Consider the following 24,140-nt stretch of genomic DNA (forward strand, 5'->3'; position numbering starts at 1 on the left):
GCTAAGTCTATGGAAATAAACCCAAAAGATTCCAGTTCAAGAACTACCAGGGTGACATAATGCATGCTACAATGTGTAGATGCTGTCTATCTCACAGCTATGTCCAATTGCGCAATGCTCTGTCACTGATACCTGAAGTAACTGCACTGCAAATTGCAACGGGATAAGAACACACTTTACTGTCAGCTTTCAACATCGACCTTTCTTTCTTTGGATCACTTATTCAACTTGTTATCTGCCAAATCCTGGTTACAGTGCAGGCAATTGCATACAGACAATTTGTAGAATGTTTTAAACTGAGAGAGCCCTGGAAAAGTGAGATTTATAAAAGGAAGCACTTTAAAGTGAGATTTATAAAAGTTAAGGTCACTGTCACTGCAAAATCCAAAGCAGCTGCAATGAACAGGATTCCAAGCACCGAAAGGGCTGACTGATCAGACAAGACAGAATTAAGGGCAAGACCTGTTAGGAAGACTTTCTGTCTCCACTCTTAAGGAATTCATGTAGAGTGAAAATATCAAAACATTGAGAATGTTAAAAGAGAGTCCCTTCCTATGTATGCACGTACAAGTGAGCCACGTGCACTGTTAAGCTAAACACCACCAAAGCAGAGGGCTTTGCACTGCCCTGGGACAGTTCAGGCTGTCAGGACTGTAAAAACAGCTTGTGAGAGGTTTAAGTCTGGCCAACTGGCATAGCCTCAAATTGTACCTACAAACAGGGATTAACACAGTCCAAGCACATCCCTGTCAGGAAGTTGGGATGCAGACATTCTTTTTTGAAGAGTAAGTAGTTTAGTTCTAGGAACATAAGCCACGCTATGGCAACTGGCTTGTAGATCTGAGAACAGTGTATACTTGTAAATAAAGCTATCTGCAGGCGTAGTATGTAGCTACAAAATCAAGGATTGAGAAAGCATGAGTGGATCACTAGAATAAAATTGGATCACTTAGAATGGACCAGATCAAGTTCAATGATTAAAACCCTTTGATTATTAACAACATCATGAAATGACAATAAACAACTCTTCAATATATATTATGTGATTAATTCTATGATTCAGTCTTCCCAAATGACTGAACTGCCTCAAATCTGAGCATATTTGGAACAATCACCTTTGTGACAGCAGAAAGCACAAGAGTTTCTGAAAACGCTATTGTCTCAGACACACAGGAGCAAGAATTCCTTTCTCAGTAGCAGGGAATTCCTAGAAGGATGGATGGGCAGAAAGGAGACTTGTTTAAAAGCACTAGTGTGCAAGCAACACAAAGCAGTTCTGTTTACACCTCCAAAAGTCTGTCAGTGAGGTCCTATCAGCAAGATGCTGGAAGGAAATGTTGTTCTCTAGAGATCCAGTGTGGGCAGACTCCTATCTTTTTCTCCAACAACGGGGAGTCTTCTCCAACATGCACGCAGAAGGCAGGCACTCTGACAGTGTGCAATTAGGATCACAGATTATCAACAACCTAGTTTCCAAACCTGGCACGGAATTTGGAGATTTGACTCCTCTTGGGAAAGCATCTCCTACTCCTTTTGAGTGCAGAGCCCTCATTCCCAAGTGTAACACTTCTAACAGGACTATGATCCCCTCCCAGACAACAATTCTTAGCGAGAGAGTTCGAGGCAGGAAAGGGAGGAACAAGAAGAGTATGAATTGAGCCATCCTTTGAGAGAAGTCATATCTACTCAAAACACGTATGTTTCCTCTGCAGCCTTGTACAGGGTGCCCAGGATTCTTCTCTTGCTTTTCTTTTTATTAACCCAAACTTTTAGTAAAATAGGAAACTAAAATACTAAAGGAAAGACATTACTATAACAGTGACAGTAAATAAAAACCAAAACACTCTCAAACAAAAAATGAACCAAAAAACACCACAAAAGTTCCCCTCCTTAAATGACTGTGCAGGCAACAGGAGAGTCTGAGTTTCTAAAACCGGAGTTAAAGATTTAGCTGGAGAGGAAGAATATGGAAGAAGAAAAGGAAGGGAGCAAGGGGGCAAGGGGAATAACCAAATTAACATTTAAAGCATTAAGGTGCTTAGCATCAGTATGCAAAGAAGCAGCTGTGGTATAGTGTGCTATATCATCATATATGGCTGTGGTTCTAGAACCATATCAAAGGCCTACTGAATTAATAACAAGCAGCTAATGATCTTCTATTGATCATATAAATGAAAAACATCCAAGTTAACAATAATTCAATGTTTTAGCCAGTGACATTGTTACAGAATCACAAGGTTGGAAAGGACCCATTGGATCATCGAGTCCAACCATTCCTAACACTCCCTAAACCATGTCCCTAAGTACTTCATCCACCCGTTCCTTAAACACCTCCAGGGAAGGCGACTCGACCACCTCCCTGGGCAGCCTGTTCCAGTACCCAATGACTCTTACTGTGAAGAATTTTTTTCTGATATCCAACCTGAACCTCCCCTGACGGAGCTTCAGGCCATTCCCTCTAGTCCTGTCCCCTGTCACTTGGGAGAAGAGGCCAGCTCCCTCCTCTCCACAACCTCCTTTCAGGTAGTTGTAGAGAGTAATAAGGTCTCCCCTCAGCCTCCTCTTCTCAAGGCTAAACAACCCCAGCTCTCTCAGCCGCTCCTCATAAGACTTGTTCTCCAGCCCCCTCACCAGCTTTGTTGCTCTTCTCTGGACATGCTCCAGAGCCTCAACATCCTTCTTGTGGTGAGGGGCCCAGAACTGAACACAGTATTCGAGGTGCGGTCTCACCAGTGCCGAGTACAGAGGGAGAATAACCTCCCTGGACCTGCTGGTGACCCCATTTCTGATACAAGCCAAGATGCCATTGGCCTTCTTGGCCACCTGGGCACACTGCTGGCTCATGTTCAGTCGGCTGTCAACCAGCACCCCCAGGTCCTTCTCTTCTGTGCAGCTCTCCAGCCATTCTTCCCCCAGTCTGTAGCGCTGCATAGGGTTGTTGTGCCCCAAGTGCAGGAGTTATAACATTTTTGTAGCAAATATAAAATATAATTGTTATAACATTTTTGTAGCAAATACTGTAGGTGAATCAATAGAATTGTTTGGTTGGAAAAGATGTACCTGTCCACCACTAAACCATACCCCTGAGCACCTCACCTACCCATATTTTAAATTTCTCCAGGGATGGTGACTCCACCACCTCCCTGGGCAGACTGAGAACCCTTTCAGTGAAGACATTTTCCCTAATATCCATTCTAAACCTCCCCTAGCGCAACTTGAGGCCATTTCCTCTCATCCTATCACTTGTTACTTGAGAGAAGAGACCAACACCCACCTTGCTACAACCTCTTTTCGGGGAGCTGTAGACAGTGATAAGATCTCCCCTCAGCCTCCCCTTCTCCATGCTAAACAACCCCAGGTACCTCAGCTGCCTTGCATAACCCTTGTTCTCCAGCTACTTCACCAGCTTTGTTGCCATCCTCCAGACACACTCCAGCACCTCAATGTCTTTCTTGTAGTGAGGGGCCCAAAACTGAAAACAGGATTCAAGGTGCAGTCTCACCAATGCTGAGTACAGGGACACAATCGCTTCTCTGGTCCTGTTGGCCACACCATTTATTATACAGGCCAAGATGCCACTGGCTTTCTTTGCCACCTGTGCCACTGCTGTCTCAGATTCAGCCGCTGTCAACCAGCACCCCCAGGTGCTTCTATGCCAGGCAGCTTTCCCACCACACTTCCTCAAGCCTGGAGTGCTGCATGAGTTGTTGTGTTCCAAGTGCAGGACCTGGCACTTGGCTTTGCTGAACTTCATACCGTTGGTCACAGCCCATCGATCCAGCCTGTCCAGATTGCTCTGTTGAGCCTCCCTACCCACAAGGAGATCACATTTCCAGCTTAATGTCATCTGCAAACTGAGGGAGCACTCAATCCCCTCATCCAGATCATGAGTAAAGACATTGAACAGGACAGGACCCAGTACTGAAACTTGAGGAACACCACTTATGACCATACTCCAATTGGATTTAACTCCATTTACCACCACTCTTTGGGCCCAGCCATCCAGCCAGTTTTTTTACTTAGCAAGGGTGCACCTGCCCAGGCCATTGGCAGCTGAGGAATAATGAGAAATGTGTTAGCAGCCCTGTCTAAGGGGAAGGAAATTGAAGCTCAGAGCCACACACGATCCAAAAGCTGTCATGCCAAACAACACAAGCACTGTATTCAACGCAGGTGTTGGAGTTGGTGTTCTCAGAATTTAAAACGAACAACGCGACAATAGAATTCTCACCTTCCCAAAAGGAGAAACAGCCCAGAGAACCTACTCTCCATTAAACTGTTGCATGCAATCATCAGCTTTGACAGGAAGTTATTGCCAGTTGTGTTTTACCTTCTTTCTTTCTTTCTCCAAAGCTCTCCACTGCTCATAACATTCCTCTAGCCGGATATGAAGCTCATTAGCAGGTCCACTGCGGTTTCTTGGAGGTCTGTACTTGTTAAATGGTGTTGGAAAAGCAAAATATGGTGCAGCTATTTCTCCACAAAACAGATCATTGAGGAAGGGGTTCAAGTGGTTAAAATCATCATAATGAAACAGATCAAAGAGTTCTGAGAAAGGAAATGGAGACGGAGGAAAAAAATTATTGGCTGATGAAAACAGGTGGCGATTAAATGGAGGAAAGTTGGCATTTTGTTTAAAATCAGACATTATTGGGAAAGATGGAAGAAAAGCAGGATTGATGAAATCTGACACGCTACCACCATTCCGTTCATGGTTTTTTTGCAACATATTGAACTGCTGACGGTTTGGGACTGTGCACCCAAAATGAGGAATCCAATTCCTTCTGCCCCTTCTATCATCTTTGTTACTATTTTCTTGGGTCTGCTTTCTTGGAAATCTGTGGTATTTTTCAGGGTCCTCACTTCCAGCATTCTGCTGTGTTAACCAGTCGGATGGAAAATTAATGGCAAATTTACGGTACTGCCCCTCCTTATCAGTCAATGAATCATGCTGTGATCGTCCAATGGGTTTCATCTGCTTCTGATTTTCTGCGACAAAATTATAAACTCCCAAGTTATTAGAAACACCATTGGGTATTTGTAACCTTCCATCTTTCCTTGAAGGGAGGACAGGCGAGATCTGTGAGTAGTAAGATGATTGTGTTATAGACTGATGAGTGGGAGAACCACCAGACATGGTGGAAACCCCTGAAGACGACTGTGGACTTGTTAATACTTGCTTTCCATACATGATATCTGATGCAGCCGTCGGACTTGCAGTTCTCCCATCCAGCCATGTGCGTCCATGGTATGATGGAAAATTCCCATTTTGCATAACATTTTTTACAGATAAATCATACTCAGAAACTTTGTGAGAGTGTTCTTTAGGCCTAATATGGATCTTACAGTCATTATTATTAACAGCATCCCCCAATGTAAAGCTGTGACCGTTTTGCGCATAGGTTTCCTGTAGTTTTCTACTTGTCCCTCCAGAAAAATTGTTTTCTTTAGTGGGCTGCCTGAAAAAATGCAGCGGTGGATGAACAGATGACTGCAACTTATGAACAGCTGTGAAGCTTTCATGTCTCTTAGAAAACAAGCGGTTGTCCTGGGACGCTTCATCCCAAGAACCATTAATAGGCTGATTGGAAACATCAGGGGAATACTTAGTTTGTTCTTGAACATCATTTCTTATAACTTTGCTTCTTGCTCTTTCCATTTTCCAGTACTCTTTCTGAACACTTGTGCCTTCTTTCATTCCATTTGGAGAAGAAAAAGTGGTAAAATTGGAACAGATTTTTTCATAGTCTCCATTCAACCTCATGTAGTCAATACTGCAAAAATGCTGGTTATAGTCTACATTTTGAAATGAAACTCCTTCTTGCTGAATTGTATTATTATTTTGCAAAGAAGAATTGTCACGGTAGCTGTTCTTCAGGATATTATCAGTCTGAGTGCAATGGCCAGAGGGAGAAAGCCAAGACTCTATTAAATGAAGATCTTCCAAACCTCTGTGGAGCGTCTCCACATCATGAGACTTCTGCAAGCATTCCTGATAGCAGTTCTGTGTGCCCATCAGGTTTGAAAAACCCTTACTTTCACCAGAATGCTTAGAGGAGAGCCCTGAGAATTCACCATTGCTTCCAAGATCAGGTGCCCACAGAGGTGGAAACAATCTTGAAAGAGAATTCCTGTAATAAAGGTAAACAAACTGCCTGTAATTATTTGACACATTTCTTACACTAAAAGGGTTCACAACTCAGCATTATTCCTCCTGCCATGTTTCCCCATTATATCCTTGGCTAGCTGCTCACAGCCCTCCTCCAAAATACGAGAGGGGGGGAAATATTCCTGCTGCAGCCAAGTAAATGCTACGCAAAATCTAGCAATGCTGTTCTCCAATGTTCATTTTATGTATGTTCAGAACTGCAGCGTTTATTAGGATTTATTAGATATGTTAGATTTGACTGGATTTAAGCAACTCCCTACTGCTTATGATGAGATTATTTTTCCTCAAATGCTGAGGTAAGACTTTAGAAAATTTACATTTCTAACTACTGCTTTTCTTTTTAACTGACAATTGAAGTAAAGAAAAATACTTCTATGGTTCAGGAGGATTTATAAGATCTTTGTTACTTCACTAGAGGAAATAATCCAAAACGTATACCATATCTGTGTGACAAAAGGACATAGAAACCAACATGCAATAAACAATAACTTCATAACAAGCTTACCAATCTGTAACTGGTTCTGGCTTGCTTGGCTCCTCTAAAATGCTCGACACTAGCCCAAGCATATCAGGGCCACTGACAGAATAAGAAAGATTTATTGGTGCCCTAAAAAACAAGCAAACACCTAATTTAAAGTCTTTTCCTAAAAAAAAGGCAAACAGTAAAGAATTAAACCTTCACTTTATTATAGCAGCATCTGCTAAATGTTCTGAATTTAAGGTATTCTCACCATCCATATACAGAAATCTCTTCCTGCATTTGTGAATTCTATAGGCTAAATGAACTAGAACAACTTTCCTAGCTTCTTATGTCACTACAGACTTCTCGAGCTGTTATGTGAAGAGACAGGAGCAGGAAAAGGTTTTCCTCTCTTTTCAATCAACCCAACTATTTTATAGACATTTCTTCAAATCCTGACCATCTCCTTCAGTGTGGAAATATGATCAATCTTCTCAAAAACTCAAGGATTCCAATTTATCTGTTTCCATAATTCAAGAAATATAATTTTAGTCTCAAAAAACACCACTTAAGTTGAACCACTTTTTAGAACCCTTTAAAAAGAAGCTGGACAAAGCTTTCTTAAACAATCCTGATAAATTCCAAAGTTCTTCAAATAACACTACTCTTACACAAGGCCAACTTTTATCTTCTGCTTCAGATGCAAAATGAGATCTTTACTGAGCCGTAATGACACCTCACTTTTACTCAGAAGTTAATTAAAACATAACACTGTTAACCTGCATTAACATGTTAACCTGTTCCCTCTAATCTGCATTGTTTGCTGCAATACATTTCACTTGTCATCCCATTCTCATTCAGCTGATTCATTTCAGTGTCCCTGGAGAACTCCCCATCTTCCCTAGTGTCAGCTTATCTGAACAACTACATCATCTGCTCATGCTGCCATGTCACAGCTCATGCTGACTGTTCAGATAAAGACTGTAAGATCTGGGCCAAATTGCTAAGACTGTCACCTCATTAGTCGCTTGGACCGTGAAAATTAGCCATTTCTGCTTTACTAGCTTTTAAGACCTCACCATATTTTGACTCTTATCTATCCCTACTATTTACTTCCTGATCATTCAGGTTCCTGTCGAAGGAATCTGGCCTACAGCGGTTTGTTTAGGATATACATAAAGATTCTTGAAGGTGTTCTATGAATGTAGAACTGTAGCTGATGTCTGATAATCAGATCTTTGGTGTGTCTTTCTCAGGTGACAAACTTCTTTTTCCTTTAAAGGAAGCCTATTTAGTTTCAGTTTTTGCAACCAAACGGAGATCACAGATGAAAACTTGCATTTAGAAAATGATTTATCCTAGAAAAAAGAAGGCTCCGGGAAGACTTTAGAGCAGCCTTCCAGCACTTAAAGGGGGCCAACAGGAAAGCTGGGGATCGTCTCTTTATCATGGAATGCAGTGACAGAACAAAGGGGAATGGTTTTAAGGTGAAAGAGGGGAGATTTAGATTAGATAATAGGAAGAAATTTTTTCACTGTGAGGGTGGTGAGGCACTGGCACAGGCTGCCCAGGGAAGTTGTGGATGCCCCATCCCTGAAGGTGTTTGAAGCCAGGCTAGACGGGGCTTTGAGCAGCCTGATCCAGTGGAAGGTGTCCCTGCCCACGGCAAGGGAGCTGGAACTGGATGATCTTTAAGGTCCCTTCCAACCCAAACCATTATGTGATTCTATGAAATCACTGTTTATGCATTTCTAAGACTGGAATAGAAACATTACAATTTCAATTGCTGTACACAAGTAATAAAATTACCGATATGAAGGAGAGAAACAATTGCTTCAGTGGGTATCCCATAGTTTCTAGACTGCAATATAACCATTCCCTGTCTCTCACAATCCTTGTATCATTTATAATTTTATAGAAATCATTCCTCCGCAGAGCTGACTTCAAAATCAAAGAGCAGTTTTATTTACTCTCCGCTGACACAGATGACTTAAAATTCATGTCCAGCCTCGCTACCTACCTCTGTACCTTTAATAATTTCACTGCATTATTAAGACTTATGATTATTAAGACTCCATTATTAAGATTATTAAGACCAGAAGTGCCTGCAACAGCCACGACCTGGGCAGAGGGGATTTCTCCAGGGGAATAAAAACGTTTCATAATTCATTGCATTCATTTAGTGTCCAAAACTGCAAAATTATCTTTTTTATGTAAAATCAAACTTGAGCGCATTATACCAAGGGTCCAATAAGAAAGTAATCAGGCATATTTTCAAGAGCAGTTGTATGCATATTTATGCTTTCAGTGGCAGAGGTGTACACCACTTACGCTTGACCTGCGTCCAACACACTCTGCATTGTTCATGTTCCAAGAAACCCTACATTACCAAGCAGGATCACAATGAGCTATGGTAATGGACGACAAAAGGCACAGAAAGTGTTTCTTTTCCTTAAGAGTTTTCATTACACATGGCAGTTTCCCCTTTCATTCCCTAAACGCAGCATTCTTCCCAACTTCTAAAACATTGTTACATATAAACACACACACCCCCCACACGCAGACCTCCAACCTTTTCCACCACCTCTACAGAAAACATTGTGTAGCAAAAAAAACATACTAAGTTTCTAGTTACCCCAGAAACTCCTCTTAGGAGATCCAGAACCCTATTTCTTCTGTTCTGTAACAATTCCAGTGCTCCAGAACACCACCATAGGATTATACCAAGGATGCTCATACCGTTTCTTTGTGCAGTCTTGAAAAGCAGTTTTTGAGCCAATATCCTCTCCACATGCTGACCAGTCGCTGTACAGACGGGAAGATTCCAATGGAGGTGGTGTACTCATAATTGGTCCTAACAATGGGGAACACAATTGAGTTTCCATTTCTTGTTTCTTGCTATTTACCTACGTTGAGAAGAGAAGAAAGCATCTTTTCTATTAGATGTTTACATAAATGAGCAATAAAGGCAGCAAAGCAAACCTTTACCTTCATTTTCTTTTCAGGAAGATGAAACATAGCTATGACAAAAGAATACAAGCTAAAACTTGTTCCTCCCCTGCCTTAAAGGAGTCCAAATCTGACAAACCTATGCGTCTTCTACAAATAAACAATAATAAAACTTACTATACAATAACAACTCTCTACAGATTTCACATTGTAGGTGTATGTGCATCACACCCACAAGCACGGAATCTTCTACCCTATATGACTAGAAATGCATGGGTCACAGGCATATACCTCCCTTCTGAGAAAACAAAGGGAAGAGCAATTATCCTTGCTTTATCCGTGAAATGACAAAACATTCCAACAAAGAGCTCATAGCAAGCAGGAAGGGACATTTGTAAATTTCACAGAGCAAAACGTGGGTAAGAACGTCATCTAAGTACTGGTCCAGAAAGGACTACTATAGGTAAATTATTTATTCAAAGAATAAATAACAGGAGATTCAAATAACAAAGGGAACTGTACCTCATGAGGTATCTCAATTGGGAATTCCCACAGCAGAACCTGTGATTAACCAAAGTTTAAGCAGAGCATCAGAAACCTACTTGGAGCTGGGAGGGACTAGTCACCTAAGACTAGTTCCCTGCTCAGGACAGACCCAGTTAGATCAGGCTACTTCAGAAGCTTGACCAGTTCAGTTTTGAGAACCCACTACCTCCTCTCTAGGAAAATCTTTTTAATCTCTAACTGCTGTCCTGGTGTAAAAAAGTAGAGAAAGTAATCTGTATCGTCTTCTGTTTAACTTCCCATAAAGCAGCTGCACACACCCATGAGATCTTCCCATTCTCTTCTTCAGACTTTCAGCCTCTCCTCAGGCATTCCCTTCTCCAGCTCACAACCATTTTGGAAGCCTCTGTAGAACTCACTCCAGTACCTTGTTTGGATTGGTGAGCCCCAAACTGGTCACAGTATCCAGCTGTGGTCTTAGACGGGCAGAAGAGAGGCAATTATAGCAGTGCTCACCCCTCTTGCTGAGACAGCTTAGCACAGCAGTGGCCACCTCTGCTGCAAGCCCACACTGCGAATTAACAGCCAACTTGACCACCCAGGATCTTGATCCTTGTTGATTATCTTCTGCAAGTTTTGACTCTAGCACTAAACCCTTAAGCTTTCTTGAAAAAACTCTTTTATGACTGAGAACTGAACGAGCTACTCTTTAATTCCCATAAGTAAAGATATTCAGTCAAGACTGAGTACTTGCAATTCTGAAAATATTTGGGAGGCTCAAAAAAAACCCTTAAGACCCTAAAGCCAATAAAAAAACAAACCCCACCCAAAACAACAGAAAAATCCATCCCCTCCAAAGCCCTAGATGTATCCATAGCTTCAAGAGGCCATGGGTTCAGCTGCCTGTAGCATCCAGGCCTGTGCTTTATACCTTCCTGAGAAGGCCAGCAACTAACAAAATTGTCCTAAGAAGAACATTTAGCAGCATCTGCTCCACTGAATTCCAGAAGCAGTTCTTAAGTCAACTGAGGTTTTATAAACACAAACACCACTACATCAGTTTAAAAAAAAAATAAATCTATTGAGGGGATTTCCTATTCCAAGCCACATTTCATTGAAGATGCTGCCTTTTAGTTCGAGTACTTCAAGCTGTCTTCTTGAAACAATTTGAATTTTGTCCTTGGCAAAAAAACCGTCAGTGGTTCAACTAAAAAATAAACTTCTTTGAAGGGGATTGGACTCATTTCCTTCAGAATACTAATACATTTTACCTTCAGCCCTCAAAAAGAACATTAAGTTGCCACCACACTGCCTGTTAATACTATGACAGCAAAGCCCGGCAGAACATAAAGAAACTGCAGAGTAAATGACTCACAGGTCAAATATATTTACAGATAACTAAGATCATTTCCGAGGCCTTGAGACTACCTGGAAGGTTTTAACAATCCCCAGCTTCACTTGGATGTGTTGGTCATAATGGTTTTCAACAAAAGCAACAGGTAAAAGGTGATGCTGCACATGTCATGCTTCTAACAACCCCCTCCTGTTAAACAGGTTTGTCTGTCTTTCCAAGCTTCTCATTACAGAGAGAGACAGAAGAGTGCAGCGCTAATAAATTAAGGAACAGGAATTCGCAGAGCTGCTGCTGGCAGATGTTCTGTGTACATAACCGGGCAGCAGGAAAAGTTCTAAACACACTGCAGAAACAAGCATAGTTAGCTTACTCTAAGAGCCTGATGTGCTGCACTCTGGATACCAAGCTGCAAGGATGAAGAGTAAGAATCAAATTTTACGGACTACGAGGAAAAAATTAACTCTGTCACACCGTTCATTGTAAATACAGCTGGAATAGGTGCAAAAAGCCAGCTTAAAAAAAAATAAACAGCTCTTTCTAGAGGTTAAACCAGACTTGGATCCAACAAATGGAACCATTTGCTAAATCCTTATGAAATAACTGCAAGATCTCAACCACGTACTTATTAAATTCCTGAAAAGGCTAAAAAACATCACACCAAAGGCACAAAAGTTGCTACAGTAGCGACTCGCTCCTCATAATTGATACAAGAAGTAATTACTACTGCAAAAAGTAGACTATTCTGATTTAAGCTAAAGTGGAATCAGTTTTCTAACTTCAGTTACGTCTCATTTAGGTAATTTTATTTTTTAATAAGTTAGACAGAACGCCCCTCTAATACGTTTGTTTTTTCAAACACTTTTTCCAGACACTGTTCCCTTGAAAAATGATAATGGCTTGTGTTAATGATATGTGCTGAACAGATGTGTATTCCTCTGTAAACATCTTTGACTGTAGTCTTTATCTAAAAATGCAAGGTCAGGCAGAGAACTAGTACTGTCCCAATTATCAAAGATGTGGCCATTGTGAAGTTCATAACAACACTAAAATTAGTCCTTGGAAAGTAATAGAATACGCATAACATTTCTGGAAAATGTTACACACATGCACATAGGTGGGAAATATATTCTGTAACCAGCTCTTGCCTTGTAATGCATGATTAATGGAATCATTCCTCCCTGCATCCAGCACTGTAATAAAGGATTTCTAAAACTCCAAAATGAGCCTCAGAGTTTATTTGCAAGCATTTTCCATATCACACCCGAAAACATTTAAACTGATCCACTAAACTCCTATTTTATCACTTCTGAGGTAAAAACTGCATTGTCACTAGGATCCATATTGTCAATTCTGAGACTGGTGCTTCCTATTGCCGAAGTACCTCTCAGACCCTGAATACGCCAACAGGAAACAGCAAGTTGAGGGGAAACTTACACTAAGGACAGTTTAGGGAGTACACTGAGTCCAACCCTATACATTCGGTCTGCCCAGAGCCACTTCAAAAGTTTTTTATAGCTAAAGCTTTCTAGAAGTTATTTATATCTAAATAAACTAAAAGACCAAAACTTCACTACTGATCATTTCACTGTCTCATGCCCCATCCTTTTAGGTGAGAAAATGTTAATTTTTATCCCTCATCTTTTCTCACAAGCAGAACAGTACAATCTTGCTTACTACAAATCCTCAGTCAGAATTTGGCTTAGTGAAAGATGTCACAGACTCGGAAGATCTCCTTTCGTAGGCCTTGTCTGAAAAGGTACTAAAAAAAATATCACCTTTCAAGTGCACTACAACCAAAAGCAGGACAGAATAACCCTATAGTGATTTTTTTGAATAAAAAGGAAGATTTTAGGGTTTATCAGTTGCTATAAACTTTTCTTAAGCATCCAAACAAATCATAGAACGGATTGGGTTGGAAGAGACCTTAAACACCATCCAGTTCAAACATGTGCCATGGGCAGGGACATCTCACACCTAACCAGGCTGCTCAAGGCCCCATTCAAGCTGGCCTCAAACGCTTCCAGGGATGGGGCATCCACAACCTCCCTAGGCAACCTGAGCCACTGTCTCACCATGCTCATCGTGAATTTCTTCCTAATGTCAACTCTAAATCTTCCCCCTTCCAATTTAAAGCCATTTCCCCTAGTCCTATCACTACATGCCCTTGGAAAAAGTCCCTCCCCAGCTTTCTTGTAGGCCCCCTCCAGTTGCTGGGATGGCACTATAAGGCCCTGAGGCCTTTTCTTCTCCAGGATGAAGAACCCCAGCACAGCCTGTCCTCACAGAGTGAGGTGCTCAAGCCCTCAGATCACCTTCGCGGCCTCCTCTGGACCCATTCCAACAGTTCTATATCCTCCTTATGCTGGGGATTCCAGAACTGGACACAAGACTCCAGGTAAATAATAGAATTAGAGATACTATAATGCTGCAGAGGCTAAACACACAATCTGTAACATTCCACATAAACACTGTCAAAGAGACAATTTCCTGGCCCTGAGCGTAAATGGCATGCAAGTGCTGTGTGATACAGGTAAACTCTTACCCTGCAGAAGAGGAGGAGGATGGTATTCAAATTAATCTGCTACAAATGGCTTTGGAACCACACACAGTATAATTTAGGAAAGCAGTAGCTGACCAAGGCCAAAAGTTTAGGAACAATTTAGCAGTATCAACAAGCCCATGCAAACATCTGGGCCCTGGTCTTCTTCAGTCTACGAGGTAGCAACACACATAAAGCATGCTCCTTGGCTACAGTATAAAATACCTTTGCATAGATTAAAAATAGTGCCTGTAACTAATGGGTTTATCTTTTATTTTCAGAGCCATTAATCACTGCTAATGTGAGTTGTGCAGGACAATGTGACTAAAGATCATCAGCAGAGGTACTTCATGTACCCTAGATACAGCCTCCTCACTCAGCCCTGCCAAAACTCTGGAGTCTGTCATTCTACTTCATTAAATAGAACAGCCAAGAAATTCTCATGTGCTTCACATATGAACTATGAACAATTACAGTAAAAAAGGAAAGGGATAAAACAGCCTGTTGTCTCCTACAGAACCTCCATAAAGGCCTTTGCAAAGAAAGGACTGCCAGCAGAGGTGAGTTCCACTCAGAATTCCAACCTCAAAAAAATTGACAAATGAAATGCTGCTTAAAAAAAAATTATATCACAACTTTTTCAATCCTCTGCAAGAAGTTCATCACAGCTGAGGAGTAAGCAAACAGGAGCATTTATCAAAACCTTCCAATATTTCCAAAAGCCTCCTTCAGTTCTTGGTATTTAGAAGCTCTTCCATTTGCTTTTGAGGAGAAATAAACAAGTAGAACTCCATCAGTCTAAGGTTAACATTTCAACTATAAAAACATATGAAACTAAACAGTATCAAAGCTGCTGGGCACTGATATTATTATGGTATCTGTGACACAAGTCCTGTGCTCCACTACATACCAACTCACTTTTTGCTTCCTGGCTCCTTTGTGCTCCTGCTTGGCTCAGGCTGTGCGCCAAGGATTTGCTGTTATTACATAGATGTTTCACTGCTCCAGCAGCAAGGGCAAAGACCTTGAGGGAGGCTGTTACTCCCTCCTCTTCCTGCTGTCCTCCCACTCCCCAGTCAAGTGCCAAGCCAGTCCAGCTGCCAGGCATGCAGAGGCAGATGAAAACTACAGATCTTAGTAAAGGACTCAAATAGTAAATTGTGTTGGGAACAGAGAATCCTGCAAGGCAGAGACCTCAGAGTCTTTGGAGTCGAGGCTGCGACTCAGAGCAGGCTGCTCAGGCCCTTATGCAGTCACACCCTGAGCACTGCCAAGGACAAACAGAAGGGCCAGCGTGCCCCAACTGTACCTTCAGACACATACTTCCCTCAGAGAGAGGCTTCTGCCTCACCACTGCTGCTCAAGACAGGTAGCCAGGAGGCAGAGATCTATGATCTTCTGAGAGTCTTCTGTTCCAAGATTTTGTAGCACTGTGAATACAGCTGAAGACTCAAACACTACTTCTTATTACTGGAAATGTTTTGCTTCTTGTGCTGCCAGCCATGTACTGGAAAGAGTTCAAGGTAGTAAGAGCCTATTCTGAGATGGCAACAGCTGCTGACGAAGCAACGAAGGCCCCTCAAGCAGACTGGAAGGAGTTTTAGGGGCTTTTAGAGACCACTACATTATGCCAACTGCAGAAAACATTTGCAGTGACTTTACATATAACTGAGGTACCTTGCTGAACTACAGCATTAGAGAATCATAAAATGGTTTGGGTTGGAAGGGACCACAAAGATCATCCAGTTCCACCCTCCTGCCATGGGCAGGGACACCTCCCACTGGATCAGGTTGCTCAAAGCCTCATCCAACCTGGCCTTAACCACCACCAGCGATGGGGCATCCATGACTTCTCTGGGAAACCCGTGCCAGGGTCTCACCACCCCCACGGGAAAAAATATCTTCCTAGTATCTCAACTAAAGCTCCCTCCCTGATAAAGAATCCCTCCCCAGCTTTCCTGTAGCCCCCCTTTCAGTACTGGGAAGCTGTTACAAGATCTCCCCGGAGCCTTGTTTACTCCAGGCTGAACAACCCCAGCTCTCTCAGCCTTTCCTCTCATGTGGGAAGTCCTCCAGCCTTCCAATCAATTTTGTGGCGCACCCCTGGACTCGCTCTAACAGATCCGTGTCCCCCCTGTGCTGATATAGACTGGCTTTACTCTCATCCTCTCAGGGGCGAGAACAGTCTAGGGGCCTATGGCTTATATCAGACTAACAATTCTCTGAGAGGATACATTACAATGTTAAAATGATGTAATCAGAGCTAAATATTTGCCTCATTATATAATTATAAGAAATTTCTTTTATTGACAAAGTCCCACGTGACAGAAAGTTCTTGGTTTTCTGAAAAGCATTTGAGCTAAATTAAGAAAAAGCCTTTTTACAGTCAGTTTTCCAAAATCTGCAGGAACCAACAGAGCACTGCTCACAGATGTTTTTTTATAATCATCTGCCATAACAACAGTAAATGACAGCTCTGAACAGTATTAGCACTTCTATATTGAGTGCATTGTCCTTCAGTTTCAGGATAAATATTTCCTTTTCATTTTATTTTAAAAAAGTATTGTTTAGGTTTTTGACTTAAGACCTCTAATAACTCCTACCTACAGCACACTGTAGGTAGCTCAATTCATAGCACACTGAAACCAGTTAACACATGCAGGATGCATGGCTACTAATTTTCCAAAACTTGTGGGTAAAAAGAAATAAACTAGAATTCTATAAATTGCCTTCTTCGGTTACCTGGGCAACTACACCAATAGAAGCAAACAGGTGACAGGAATATGTCAAAAACTAAAACCAAGGGAGAAATATAGGTCAGTTATTCAGATATCTCATAATATCAGGGACAAAAGCATAAAAATGGCAGATTACTGGAGAGTTCCTTCTACATCCCAATTTCCTATAATCTAAAAGGCTTGCTGCAGCAGCAAAGGGAAATGTTCCTCTTCAGCCAAGAAATTTTTCTGAGAAAAAGGAATCAAGTCTGTCAGACCTCTCTTAGACAGCTGGATCAAAATAATATTAAAAAGCACCACTTCAGGCAGAGCAGGGGGGAGAAGCAGATTTATGAGGCACTTCTTTAATAAATGGGTTCTATAGCTCAGTAACCATTAATGTGGACTACTGGGCCATTTCTTTTGCTTGTTTTAAACATTAGCATCGAAATACATTCATTTCATTTAATCAAATATTTTTTTGCCATGGTAACCTCTAGCGATTTTTCAGAAGACTTTGTCCCTTGACAAGAGGGACTCCAAGCCAGACTGCATGAGGAACTGCTGACTTCTACAAACAGAGGATTACTCTCCTGTACCAACACAAACAGTGAAAGCTGCTGCATCTGTAACATAAGGTTCTCTTCAGGTGTTGACTTTTTTGTTACACAGCTTTTTAACAGATTTAGTTAGAAAATAAACAACACACCATACAGGTATTTATTTCTGTTTACCTAAGCAAACTCCCTTTTTGAACTCACCTGTGACTGGTAATGACCAGGGGCAGCACTTTGCTTGACCATGTCCTTGTTATCACTGTAGAAGTTCTCTTCTCTGAAGGATGCAGCATTGCCATGCAAGCAGAAATTTAGATTCCTAAGGACAGACTTAGCCTATTTAAAAACAATTAAAAAGGGGAAAAAGAAAAAGGCAATAATTACGAAGTCTGTCAAAGTTGTACTTATTATGCATGAAACTCATTTCTCGCTCCCCCTCATTGCTCCTCCCACCGCCTCTCCACGTCACTCCACCCACAGCTGCCCCAGTACCACCTACGTCTTACACATTCACAGAACAATGACGACATTGCTTTACTGCTGTGAGATTCCACATGGCAAAACAGCTCAGCAGATACAAGAGCTACTGACCACAGGTCACACGGAGTCCCAGAGCGAGTAAGCCAGCTGTGCCATGCTGCACTTAGGATTACACAGGCAGGAAACTCTGCCTGGCAAGATTCCTTTCTCTCCGTCTTTATCCTGTCACATAGACAGATGCATCACATGGAAACACACGTACCATGCCAGTAGCTAAGCTCACTCTGTGATCCTGCTCACAGGCACACATCTGCCACAGAACTGAACTTCCATCACCATCACATGATAGGAAAAAACAGTCCTCAGGTACCTGGGACTGCACCCACTTAAGGGTTCCACTCCTCTTCAAACTCAGAGCTTCTGTCAGTGACTGAGGCAAGCCTGACTCCTGCTACACACTGCTATCCAAAACCAGGAGTGATAAAAGCACATTCCCATACAACCCCTACTGAAAAGCCCATTGTCAGGTCCCTGCTGCCTGCTTGTCATGCCTGCACTCTGCACAAGTGCCCCTTTCTCCAGCTTCACCCATCTGCATTATGCGACATAGCAAAACAATATCCCAGATTAGCAAGACTCTGCAAATACAAGGGTTCATCTTCACTGACAAAAAGATTTAATTAGTGGAAACGATGAATGGGGAAGTGCTGCTTTTATAATTAAGATGAATCAAGATAAAGTGTGCAACAGTCATAATGATAAACTGCACAAAACACCTGCTCCTCTAGTAAAGTAACAAAATGATGTCAGATGATACCCATATCCAGCTGTGACTGATCCACTCCGACCTTTTGAAGAGTAGAAATAAGGATTTGCCTAATCTGAGTTCTGCTACAATTATTTGTTCAACCCAGAAGCAAGTCCTTATTCTTCTCTTTTCCAAGGACCGGCTGGAAACAGGCTAAGAGCTGGATGCATTAAGTAACATGTTCTTGATAGCTACTTTCATCAGGTTTCCTACAACATTTCCATCACCATGCTGCATAGAAACATGCTCAGACCAAAAGGAAAGTCTGCCTCCAGAAATGGGTTAAAGAACAGTATGGTCAATCATCCACACAGATATTATGATGCTTCTGGGAAGCACCGAGCTCGCTGCTCTAGCGCCAGATCACCTTGAATGCCTGTACAATACACCAGCTGTATTGCAAAGGAAGAGCTGCAGTAATACAAACCCTGATGCTACAGAGAGCTCTGTGGCCCACACAGATGGGAAGATCAGGCTTCTTGTATTTAATCTAAGATCATGAGCTCTGTACCGAAATGACTCAGGTGGGCACAACTGCTCCCAGGTGCTAATTTTATTACACACGGTTTCCTCTCAGAACAGATGACTACTGATCTCTTTATACCACCCACGATGATTTGTTCAGTCAGTGTGTGTCTAAGCCACTAACCTCAACTGATCTTTAAACTATTTGCGTTTTATTAGCTGCTCTTCTGTCAAAGCAGACAGTGATACACAATGATGTGGCTAATAGCAATCCCTGCGACACGTTATAACTATTCACAACTTTAAAAGTGGGTTTCAGAAAGCATTAGGGGATATTTGAAACCCTGAATGACAACCCATTTCAATCTCAAAACAGGAACTACTTCCAATCACAGGAAACTTTCAAAGCATTGGAGGTGCTGCACTAGGCTCCAAAACCTAAGAGTCCAACCAAGGCTTAACATTTACATAGCTGTTTAAAAAGGAGAGAGTACTACCTCTGTGCTCCAGGCATTGCTCCTTTAGCCAGAAAAATGGATCTTCAATGGCAGAATTCTGTGGCTGCCACTTCACTTTTACAAGTTGATATAAACACATGTTTATTGTGCAACAGGTAAATAATTAATTCCTAGAAAAGCCTTTTGCGATATCTTCAGGATATGAGGGTGCTACATTCCAGCTTTGGTAGAAGCCAATGCTTTCGTTAAAGCAGTGTTGTCTGCTTGCATTGGGTTACATTGACAAAAACAAAGAGATTCACATCAGGTACTTCCACATCAGGTCCTGGATTTGCAAATAGTTTTACTTCCTTCTGATATTGTTCAAAAAGAAGTCCAAGCAAAAAGACAAATAGCACAACACCTGCAGGAAAGTTCCACCAGCAGGGAAAACTAATGACTGTTTTCCTCCACATTCATGCCTCATCCCCAGCTCATCCTAATAGCAGCAGCTTCCTCCTGCACCCTCTCAGTCTCCACAAGTCTCCCCTGTCCTCTCCCTACTCATCCCTATGGCAAGCAGCTAAAACCCAATGCAACACAACTGGAGAAGGACATTGAGGTGCTAGAGCATCTCCAGAGAAGGGCAACAGAGCTGGTGAAGGGACTGGAGAACAAGCCTATGAGAAGCAGCTGAAGGAACTGGGGTAGTTTAGCCTGGAGAAAAGGAGGCTGAGGGGAGACCTTATCACTGCCCAAAAGGAGGTTGTAACAAGGTGGGTGCTGGTCCCTTCTCCCAAGTGATAGGCAATAGGATGAGAGGAAATAGCCTCAAGTTGCACCAGGGGAGGTTCAGATGAGACATCAGGAAAAATTTCTTACCCAGAAGGGCTATCAGGCACTGGCACAGTCTGCCAGGGAGGTGGTTGACTCCCCACCCCTGGAGGGATTTAAAAGACTGGTAGATGAGGTGCTCAGGCATACGGTTTAGTAGTGGGTACATACAATTGGACTTAACGAACTCAAAGGTCTTTTCCAACTAAGCAATTCTATGGGAAACACACCAAACAAAGTCATGCAGAAGCTTTTCCCTCTGCAAGGACACTGATCTGGATTGTTCCTCTGTGAAGCTGTCAACTTCTGTGGTGCGTAGAGAAATCTATTATCACCAAGACATCCATCCACCTTTCCCCCAGCTTCATAGAATTTGATGGATTGTACCAAGCTTACTGGACAAATGATAGATTCCTCAAGAATATAACATTCAGTATCCCAAAAAAGCAATCCTCCAGACTTTCACTGGAGTGTAACATCCACTCATCTTCCCATCAACGCTTAAAACTAACACTAAAAACTTAAATAAACCCTGTAAATAATGAGCCATCTTCTCAGCACACATATAGTCACCTATATTTGGGTGCCTTCACATATCTTGTCCCTTGAAGACAGGGATAATGTTTTCCCCTTACGTATATGTATGGACACATACACACTTCTCACAACCTTCTCGCACAGATCAAACAAAACAGATGCCATCGTAAACACAAAACTTCGAAATTATTCCTCACTGTTCAATAGGAATGAGCCTAATCTGAATGCCTGCTTTTGAAAGGAATACAAATAGTAGCCTTCAGATAGATTTGTATTGCATTTCCAGAGGGGTGCAGTGTGCAGGTGTACACAAACCCATACCATCGTGGAAGAGCATATCTGTCACAGGTTTTGCAGTTCCACATGCTTCGGTACTTCTAAACCTCCAGAAAAAAAAAACCAAACAAACAAAAAAAAAAAAGACAATTTGAAACATTACCTTGCTATTGTAGGGAAAGCATGAGGAAAGCCTGAACATTCATCTTTACTACCTCAGGTTTACAAGTTCCAGAATCAGGTTACATGGGAAAACTGCTGTTAAGTCTAAAGACCCACACTTCTCTTTAAAACATGTTTTCATCTTCTTCTGTGCTTAGGCCTATGTGCTTTACAAAGCTATATGGCAGAAAGTTTGTTGTGGAAGAGATTCCAATCTGCTCCTCAGCCCCACCTTTATGAAGCTCTCCCCTTGAAACACTATGCCAGGATCTCTTTGAGGTACTTCCTCCTGAGCCAAAAAACCCAAATACACAGAACATCTTTGCAACATTTACATTAAAACTTAGAATGCCCATGAAAAGAAATTAAGCAGAGTAAGCATTTTGGTAACTGTGTGACACTGTGGTTATGTATGTGCAATTATCGTAACTTTAGCCTTCCTAAAGTCAGTAATTTCAGGAATTCAAATCTGTAACTTCTCCACATACTGCAATTGTTGCTCTATTAATCTGAAAAAATATGGAATAATCTGCCAGCAAGTAGCTTGCAAGTAGCTTAGAAACAAAATTCTGATCTAGAATTCATTTAAACTATGAAAAAAAAGACTACCGATATTCTTTTTAATGATAGAGTTTTATAGATCTACACACTTTGTGGTCTAAAGCCACAAGTCATTTGAATGCTAGTCTTACTATTCCCAAGTACTTTGGCATGCAAAATGACTGAAGCCTCCTGCCCTCGCTCTGAGGGTGCTTTTTCTTTACAGGAGCCATGAGATTCTAATCTCCAACTCAAAAGGTAAACATACCCTTCATGAGGCATTGACACGAAGCTGCCAGTTGTGAAAGCAGCAAATACATCTCAGTTGCAGTGTTGTTACCCAAAATTTCAAATTCAGGACTGCTAAGGAAAACTCTTACAAAGGTGATGAAAGACAGCTGCTTCAGTGAACCTATCATGAAATAGCCTCTTCAAAATACCTAGTCAGCTTTTAAGTATGAGTAACACATCCACGTTCGATGCAGGCTCCACAGAAATAAAAGGGAACTTAATACCATCTACCTCTATATATTTCCCTTCCCTTGTAACTTCTACCATGTGTCTCCCTCTGTTATTTCCAGGCAGAGCAGGGGAACACCAGGGACTATTAAACAAACAGGTACGAAGTTTTTAACTGAGCTTCCACTCACTTCAGAGTCAACTAATCCAAAGGCAGTTTAAGCGCACGAGTTGTAGAAAATGACCTTTCAAATATATGGTGCTGTAAAACAAGATTTTTGGTATCAATATACCCTCAGCATAAGCCTTTTTATTTAGGAATATAGAATTCCAACTGAAATTACAAAGCATTTTTCCAGATTCATTTGGGCAGATGGACTATCTCATACAATTTGAACTCCACTAAAACATAATGTCTTTCCAAGTATATTTTTAAACAAACAAAAATGCTGACATTATTCATTACTGAATGTGTAAAAACAACCTTTTGAAGTTATAAACCAGCATATGTGGCCAAATAGAAAGGAATTTTTTAATCAGCTGCACAAGGATCTGCATACACTGTACATCATTATATAGAAACTTATATCTTAGCTTCATTAGACTACCAACATTAGCTATAAAGCTGCTTTCCTCACTTTGCGAAATTCAAGTACCAAGTAGATGTCTTCAAGATTGCAGACTTGAGCAAACACCATCACTATGCTTTTTAACAGGTGCAGAACAGGCTTTCTTTCAAGAGAAATGAAAGGGGATCTATTACCTGCATGAGAAGTTATTCCATTTCTCAGCGAAAGGACAACAGCAAGCATTCTCAAGTTTTCCATCTACTTCCTAGGTCTCTCCTCACTGTTCCTATTAGAAGACTGGCGATCAACACGAAGAGACATTTGTGTTTGGAGAACTATTTGCCAGGCACTCACTTGAAAGGCTAGGCACTATCAGGTGAATAAATCATTAGACTTAAAGTACAGCACTTCAGAACCTAAGCAAATATTACGCTGCAGAAATCACTTTGCTGGATTGTTTTCCAGCTTTCTAAAACATCAGTATTAGTTCAGATACCCAATATCTCTCCCGAAGAACAAAACCCCCATAAACTTCATCATGCTGTGAGAATCAACTTCCACTGAGACAAACCTGCACAGATGTTACCACCAGCCATTCCCTGCACACAATCCTCCCACCGACACAGGCCACTGGGGAAGCAAAAGCAACACAGGCACTCAAATATGCCAGCTGTACACACTAGAGCACTGCAGCAGCAGCTGAGCCCCGTGCTTTCAAGTCCAGTGGCGTAGCCCACACTGTGCCGAACCAGCACTGCTGCCGCACCTCATTTACCTTCCCTAACACTGCTGCCACGGGACACACGCTACACATCTCAGTTATAATACACACACAGAAACTGTTGCCAGGCTGTGGGTAGCGTCTCTCCTCCACCCCTTGAAGCTGCAGGACAAAAACAGCAAGCAGATTTTGGGCTGTGTGCAAGGAAACGGCCCCTCAAGAGAAACTAGCAGCACTGGCATTAAGCAATTACTCCACACAGCTGTTCCTAAACAGAGAAGTCTAAGCTGCACCAACACTACGAGAAACAGCACAGATTGCTTGCCCTTAAATATCACCTCGTGTTTTCTTCAGACACGCACCCTTATAAATTCCTCTGCAGCCAATGAAATCCTCCCCTAATAAGCAAAGACTTCATACTCCAAAGGCCCCACTCCAGAAGCCAAAGAAACACCAAGCTTACATTTTTGGTCTTCTTGCTTTACAACCAGTCTCAGCCATGTAATGTCTGATGTCACTGGAGTACCAGTATGTGGAAGTACTATGGGAATTGTAGTCTTCCCTCTATTGTGCAATAGCTACACCGTACGGGATCCAGAACTG

General features: G+C 41.8%; 1 protein-coding gene across 6 annotated transcripts in view; it reads right to left on the reverse strand.

Moving 5' to 3' along the window:
• LOC104056956 (meiosis-specific coiled-coil domain-containing protein MEIOC) overlaps positions 1 to 24,140 on the reverse strand; it is a 29,109-nt gene that overhangs the window by 2,451 nt on the left and 2,518 nt on the right. For 2 of the 6 annotated variants that reach the window (XM_054060060.1, XM_054060064.1), the window contains 4 exons: positions 17,454 to 17,585; positions 9,369 to 9,535; positions 6,675 to 6,776; positions 4,331 to 6,131 (listed from right to left, as the gene is read on the reverse strand). In XM_054060060.1, coding sequence (XP_053916035.1) covers positions 4,331 to 6,131; positions 6,675 to 6,776; positions 9,369 to 9,535; positions 17,454 to 17,585 — 2,202 coding nt within the window. Of the gene's footprint in view, positions 1 to 4,231; positions 6,132 to 6,674; positions 6,777 to 9,368; positions 9,536 to 17,453; positions 17,586 to 23,010; positions 23,034 to 23,899; positions 24,056 to 24,140 lie in introns of those variants that run through there. The other 4 variants (XM_009558262.2, XM_054060063.1, XM_054060061.1 and 1 more) reach the window with 4 other exon arrangements.

The sequence above is a fragment of the Cuculus canorus genome, chromosome 2 (assembly GCF_017976375.1).
Source record: "Cuculus canorus isolate bCucCan1 chromosome 2, bCucCan1.pri, whole genome shotgun sequence".
NCBI classification, from domain to species: domain Eukaryota; kingdom Metazoa; phylum Chordata; class Aves; order Cuculiformes; family Cuculidae; genus Cuculus; species Cuculus canorus.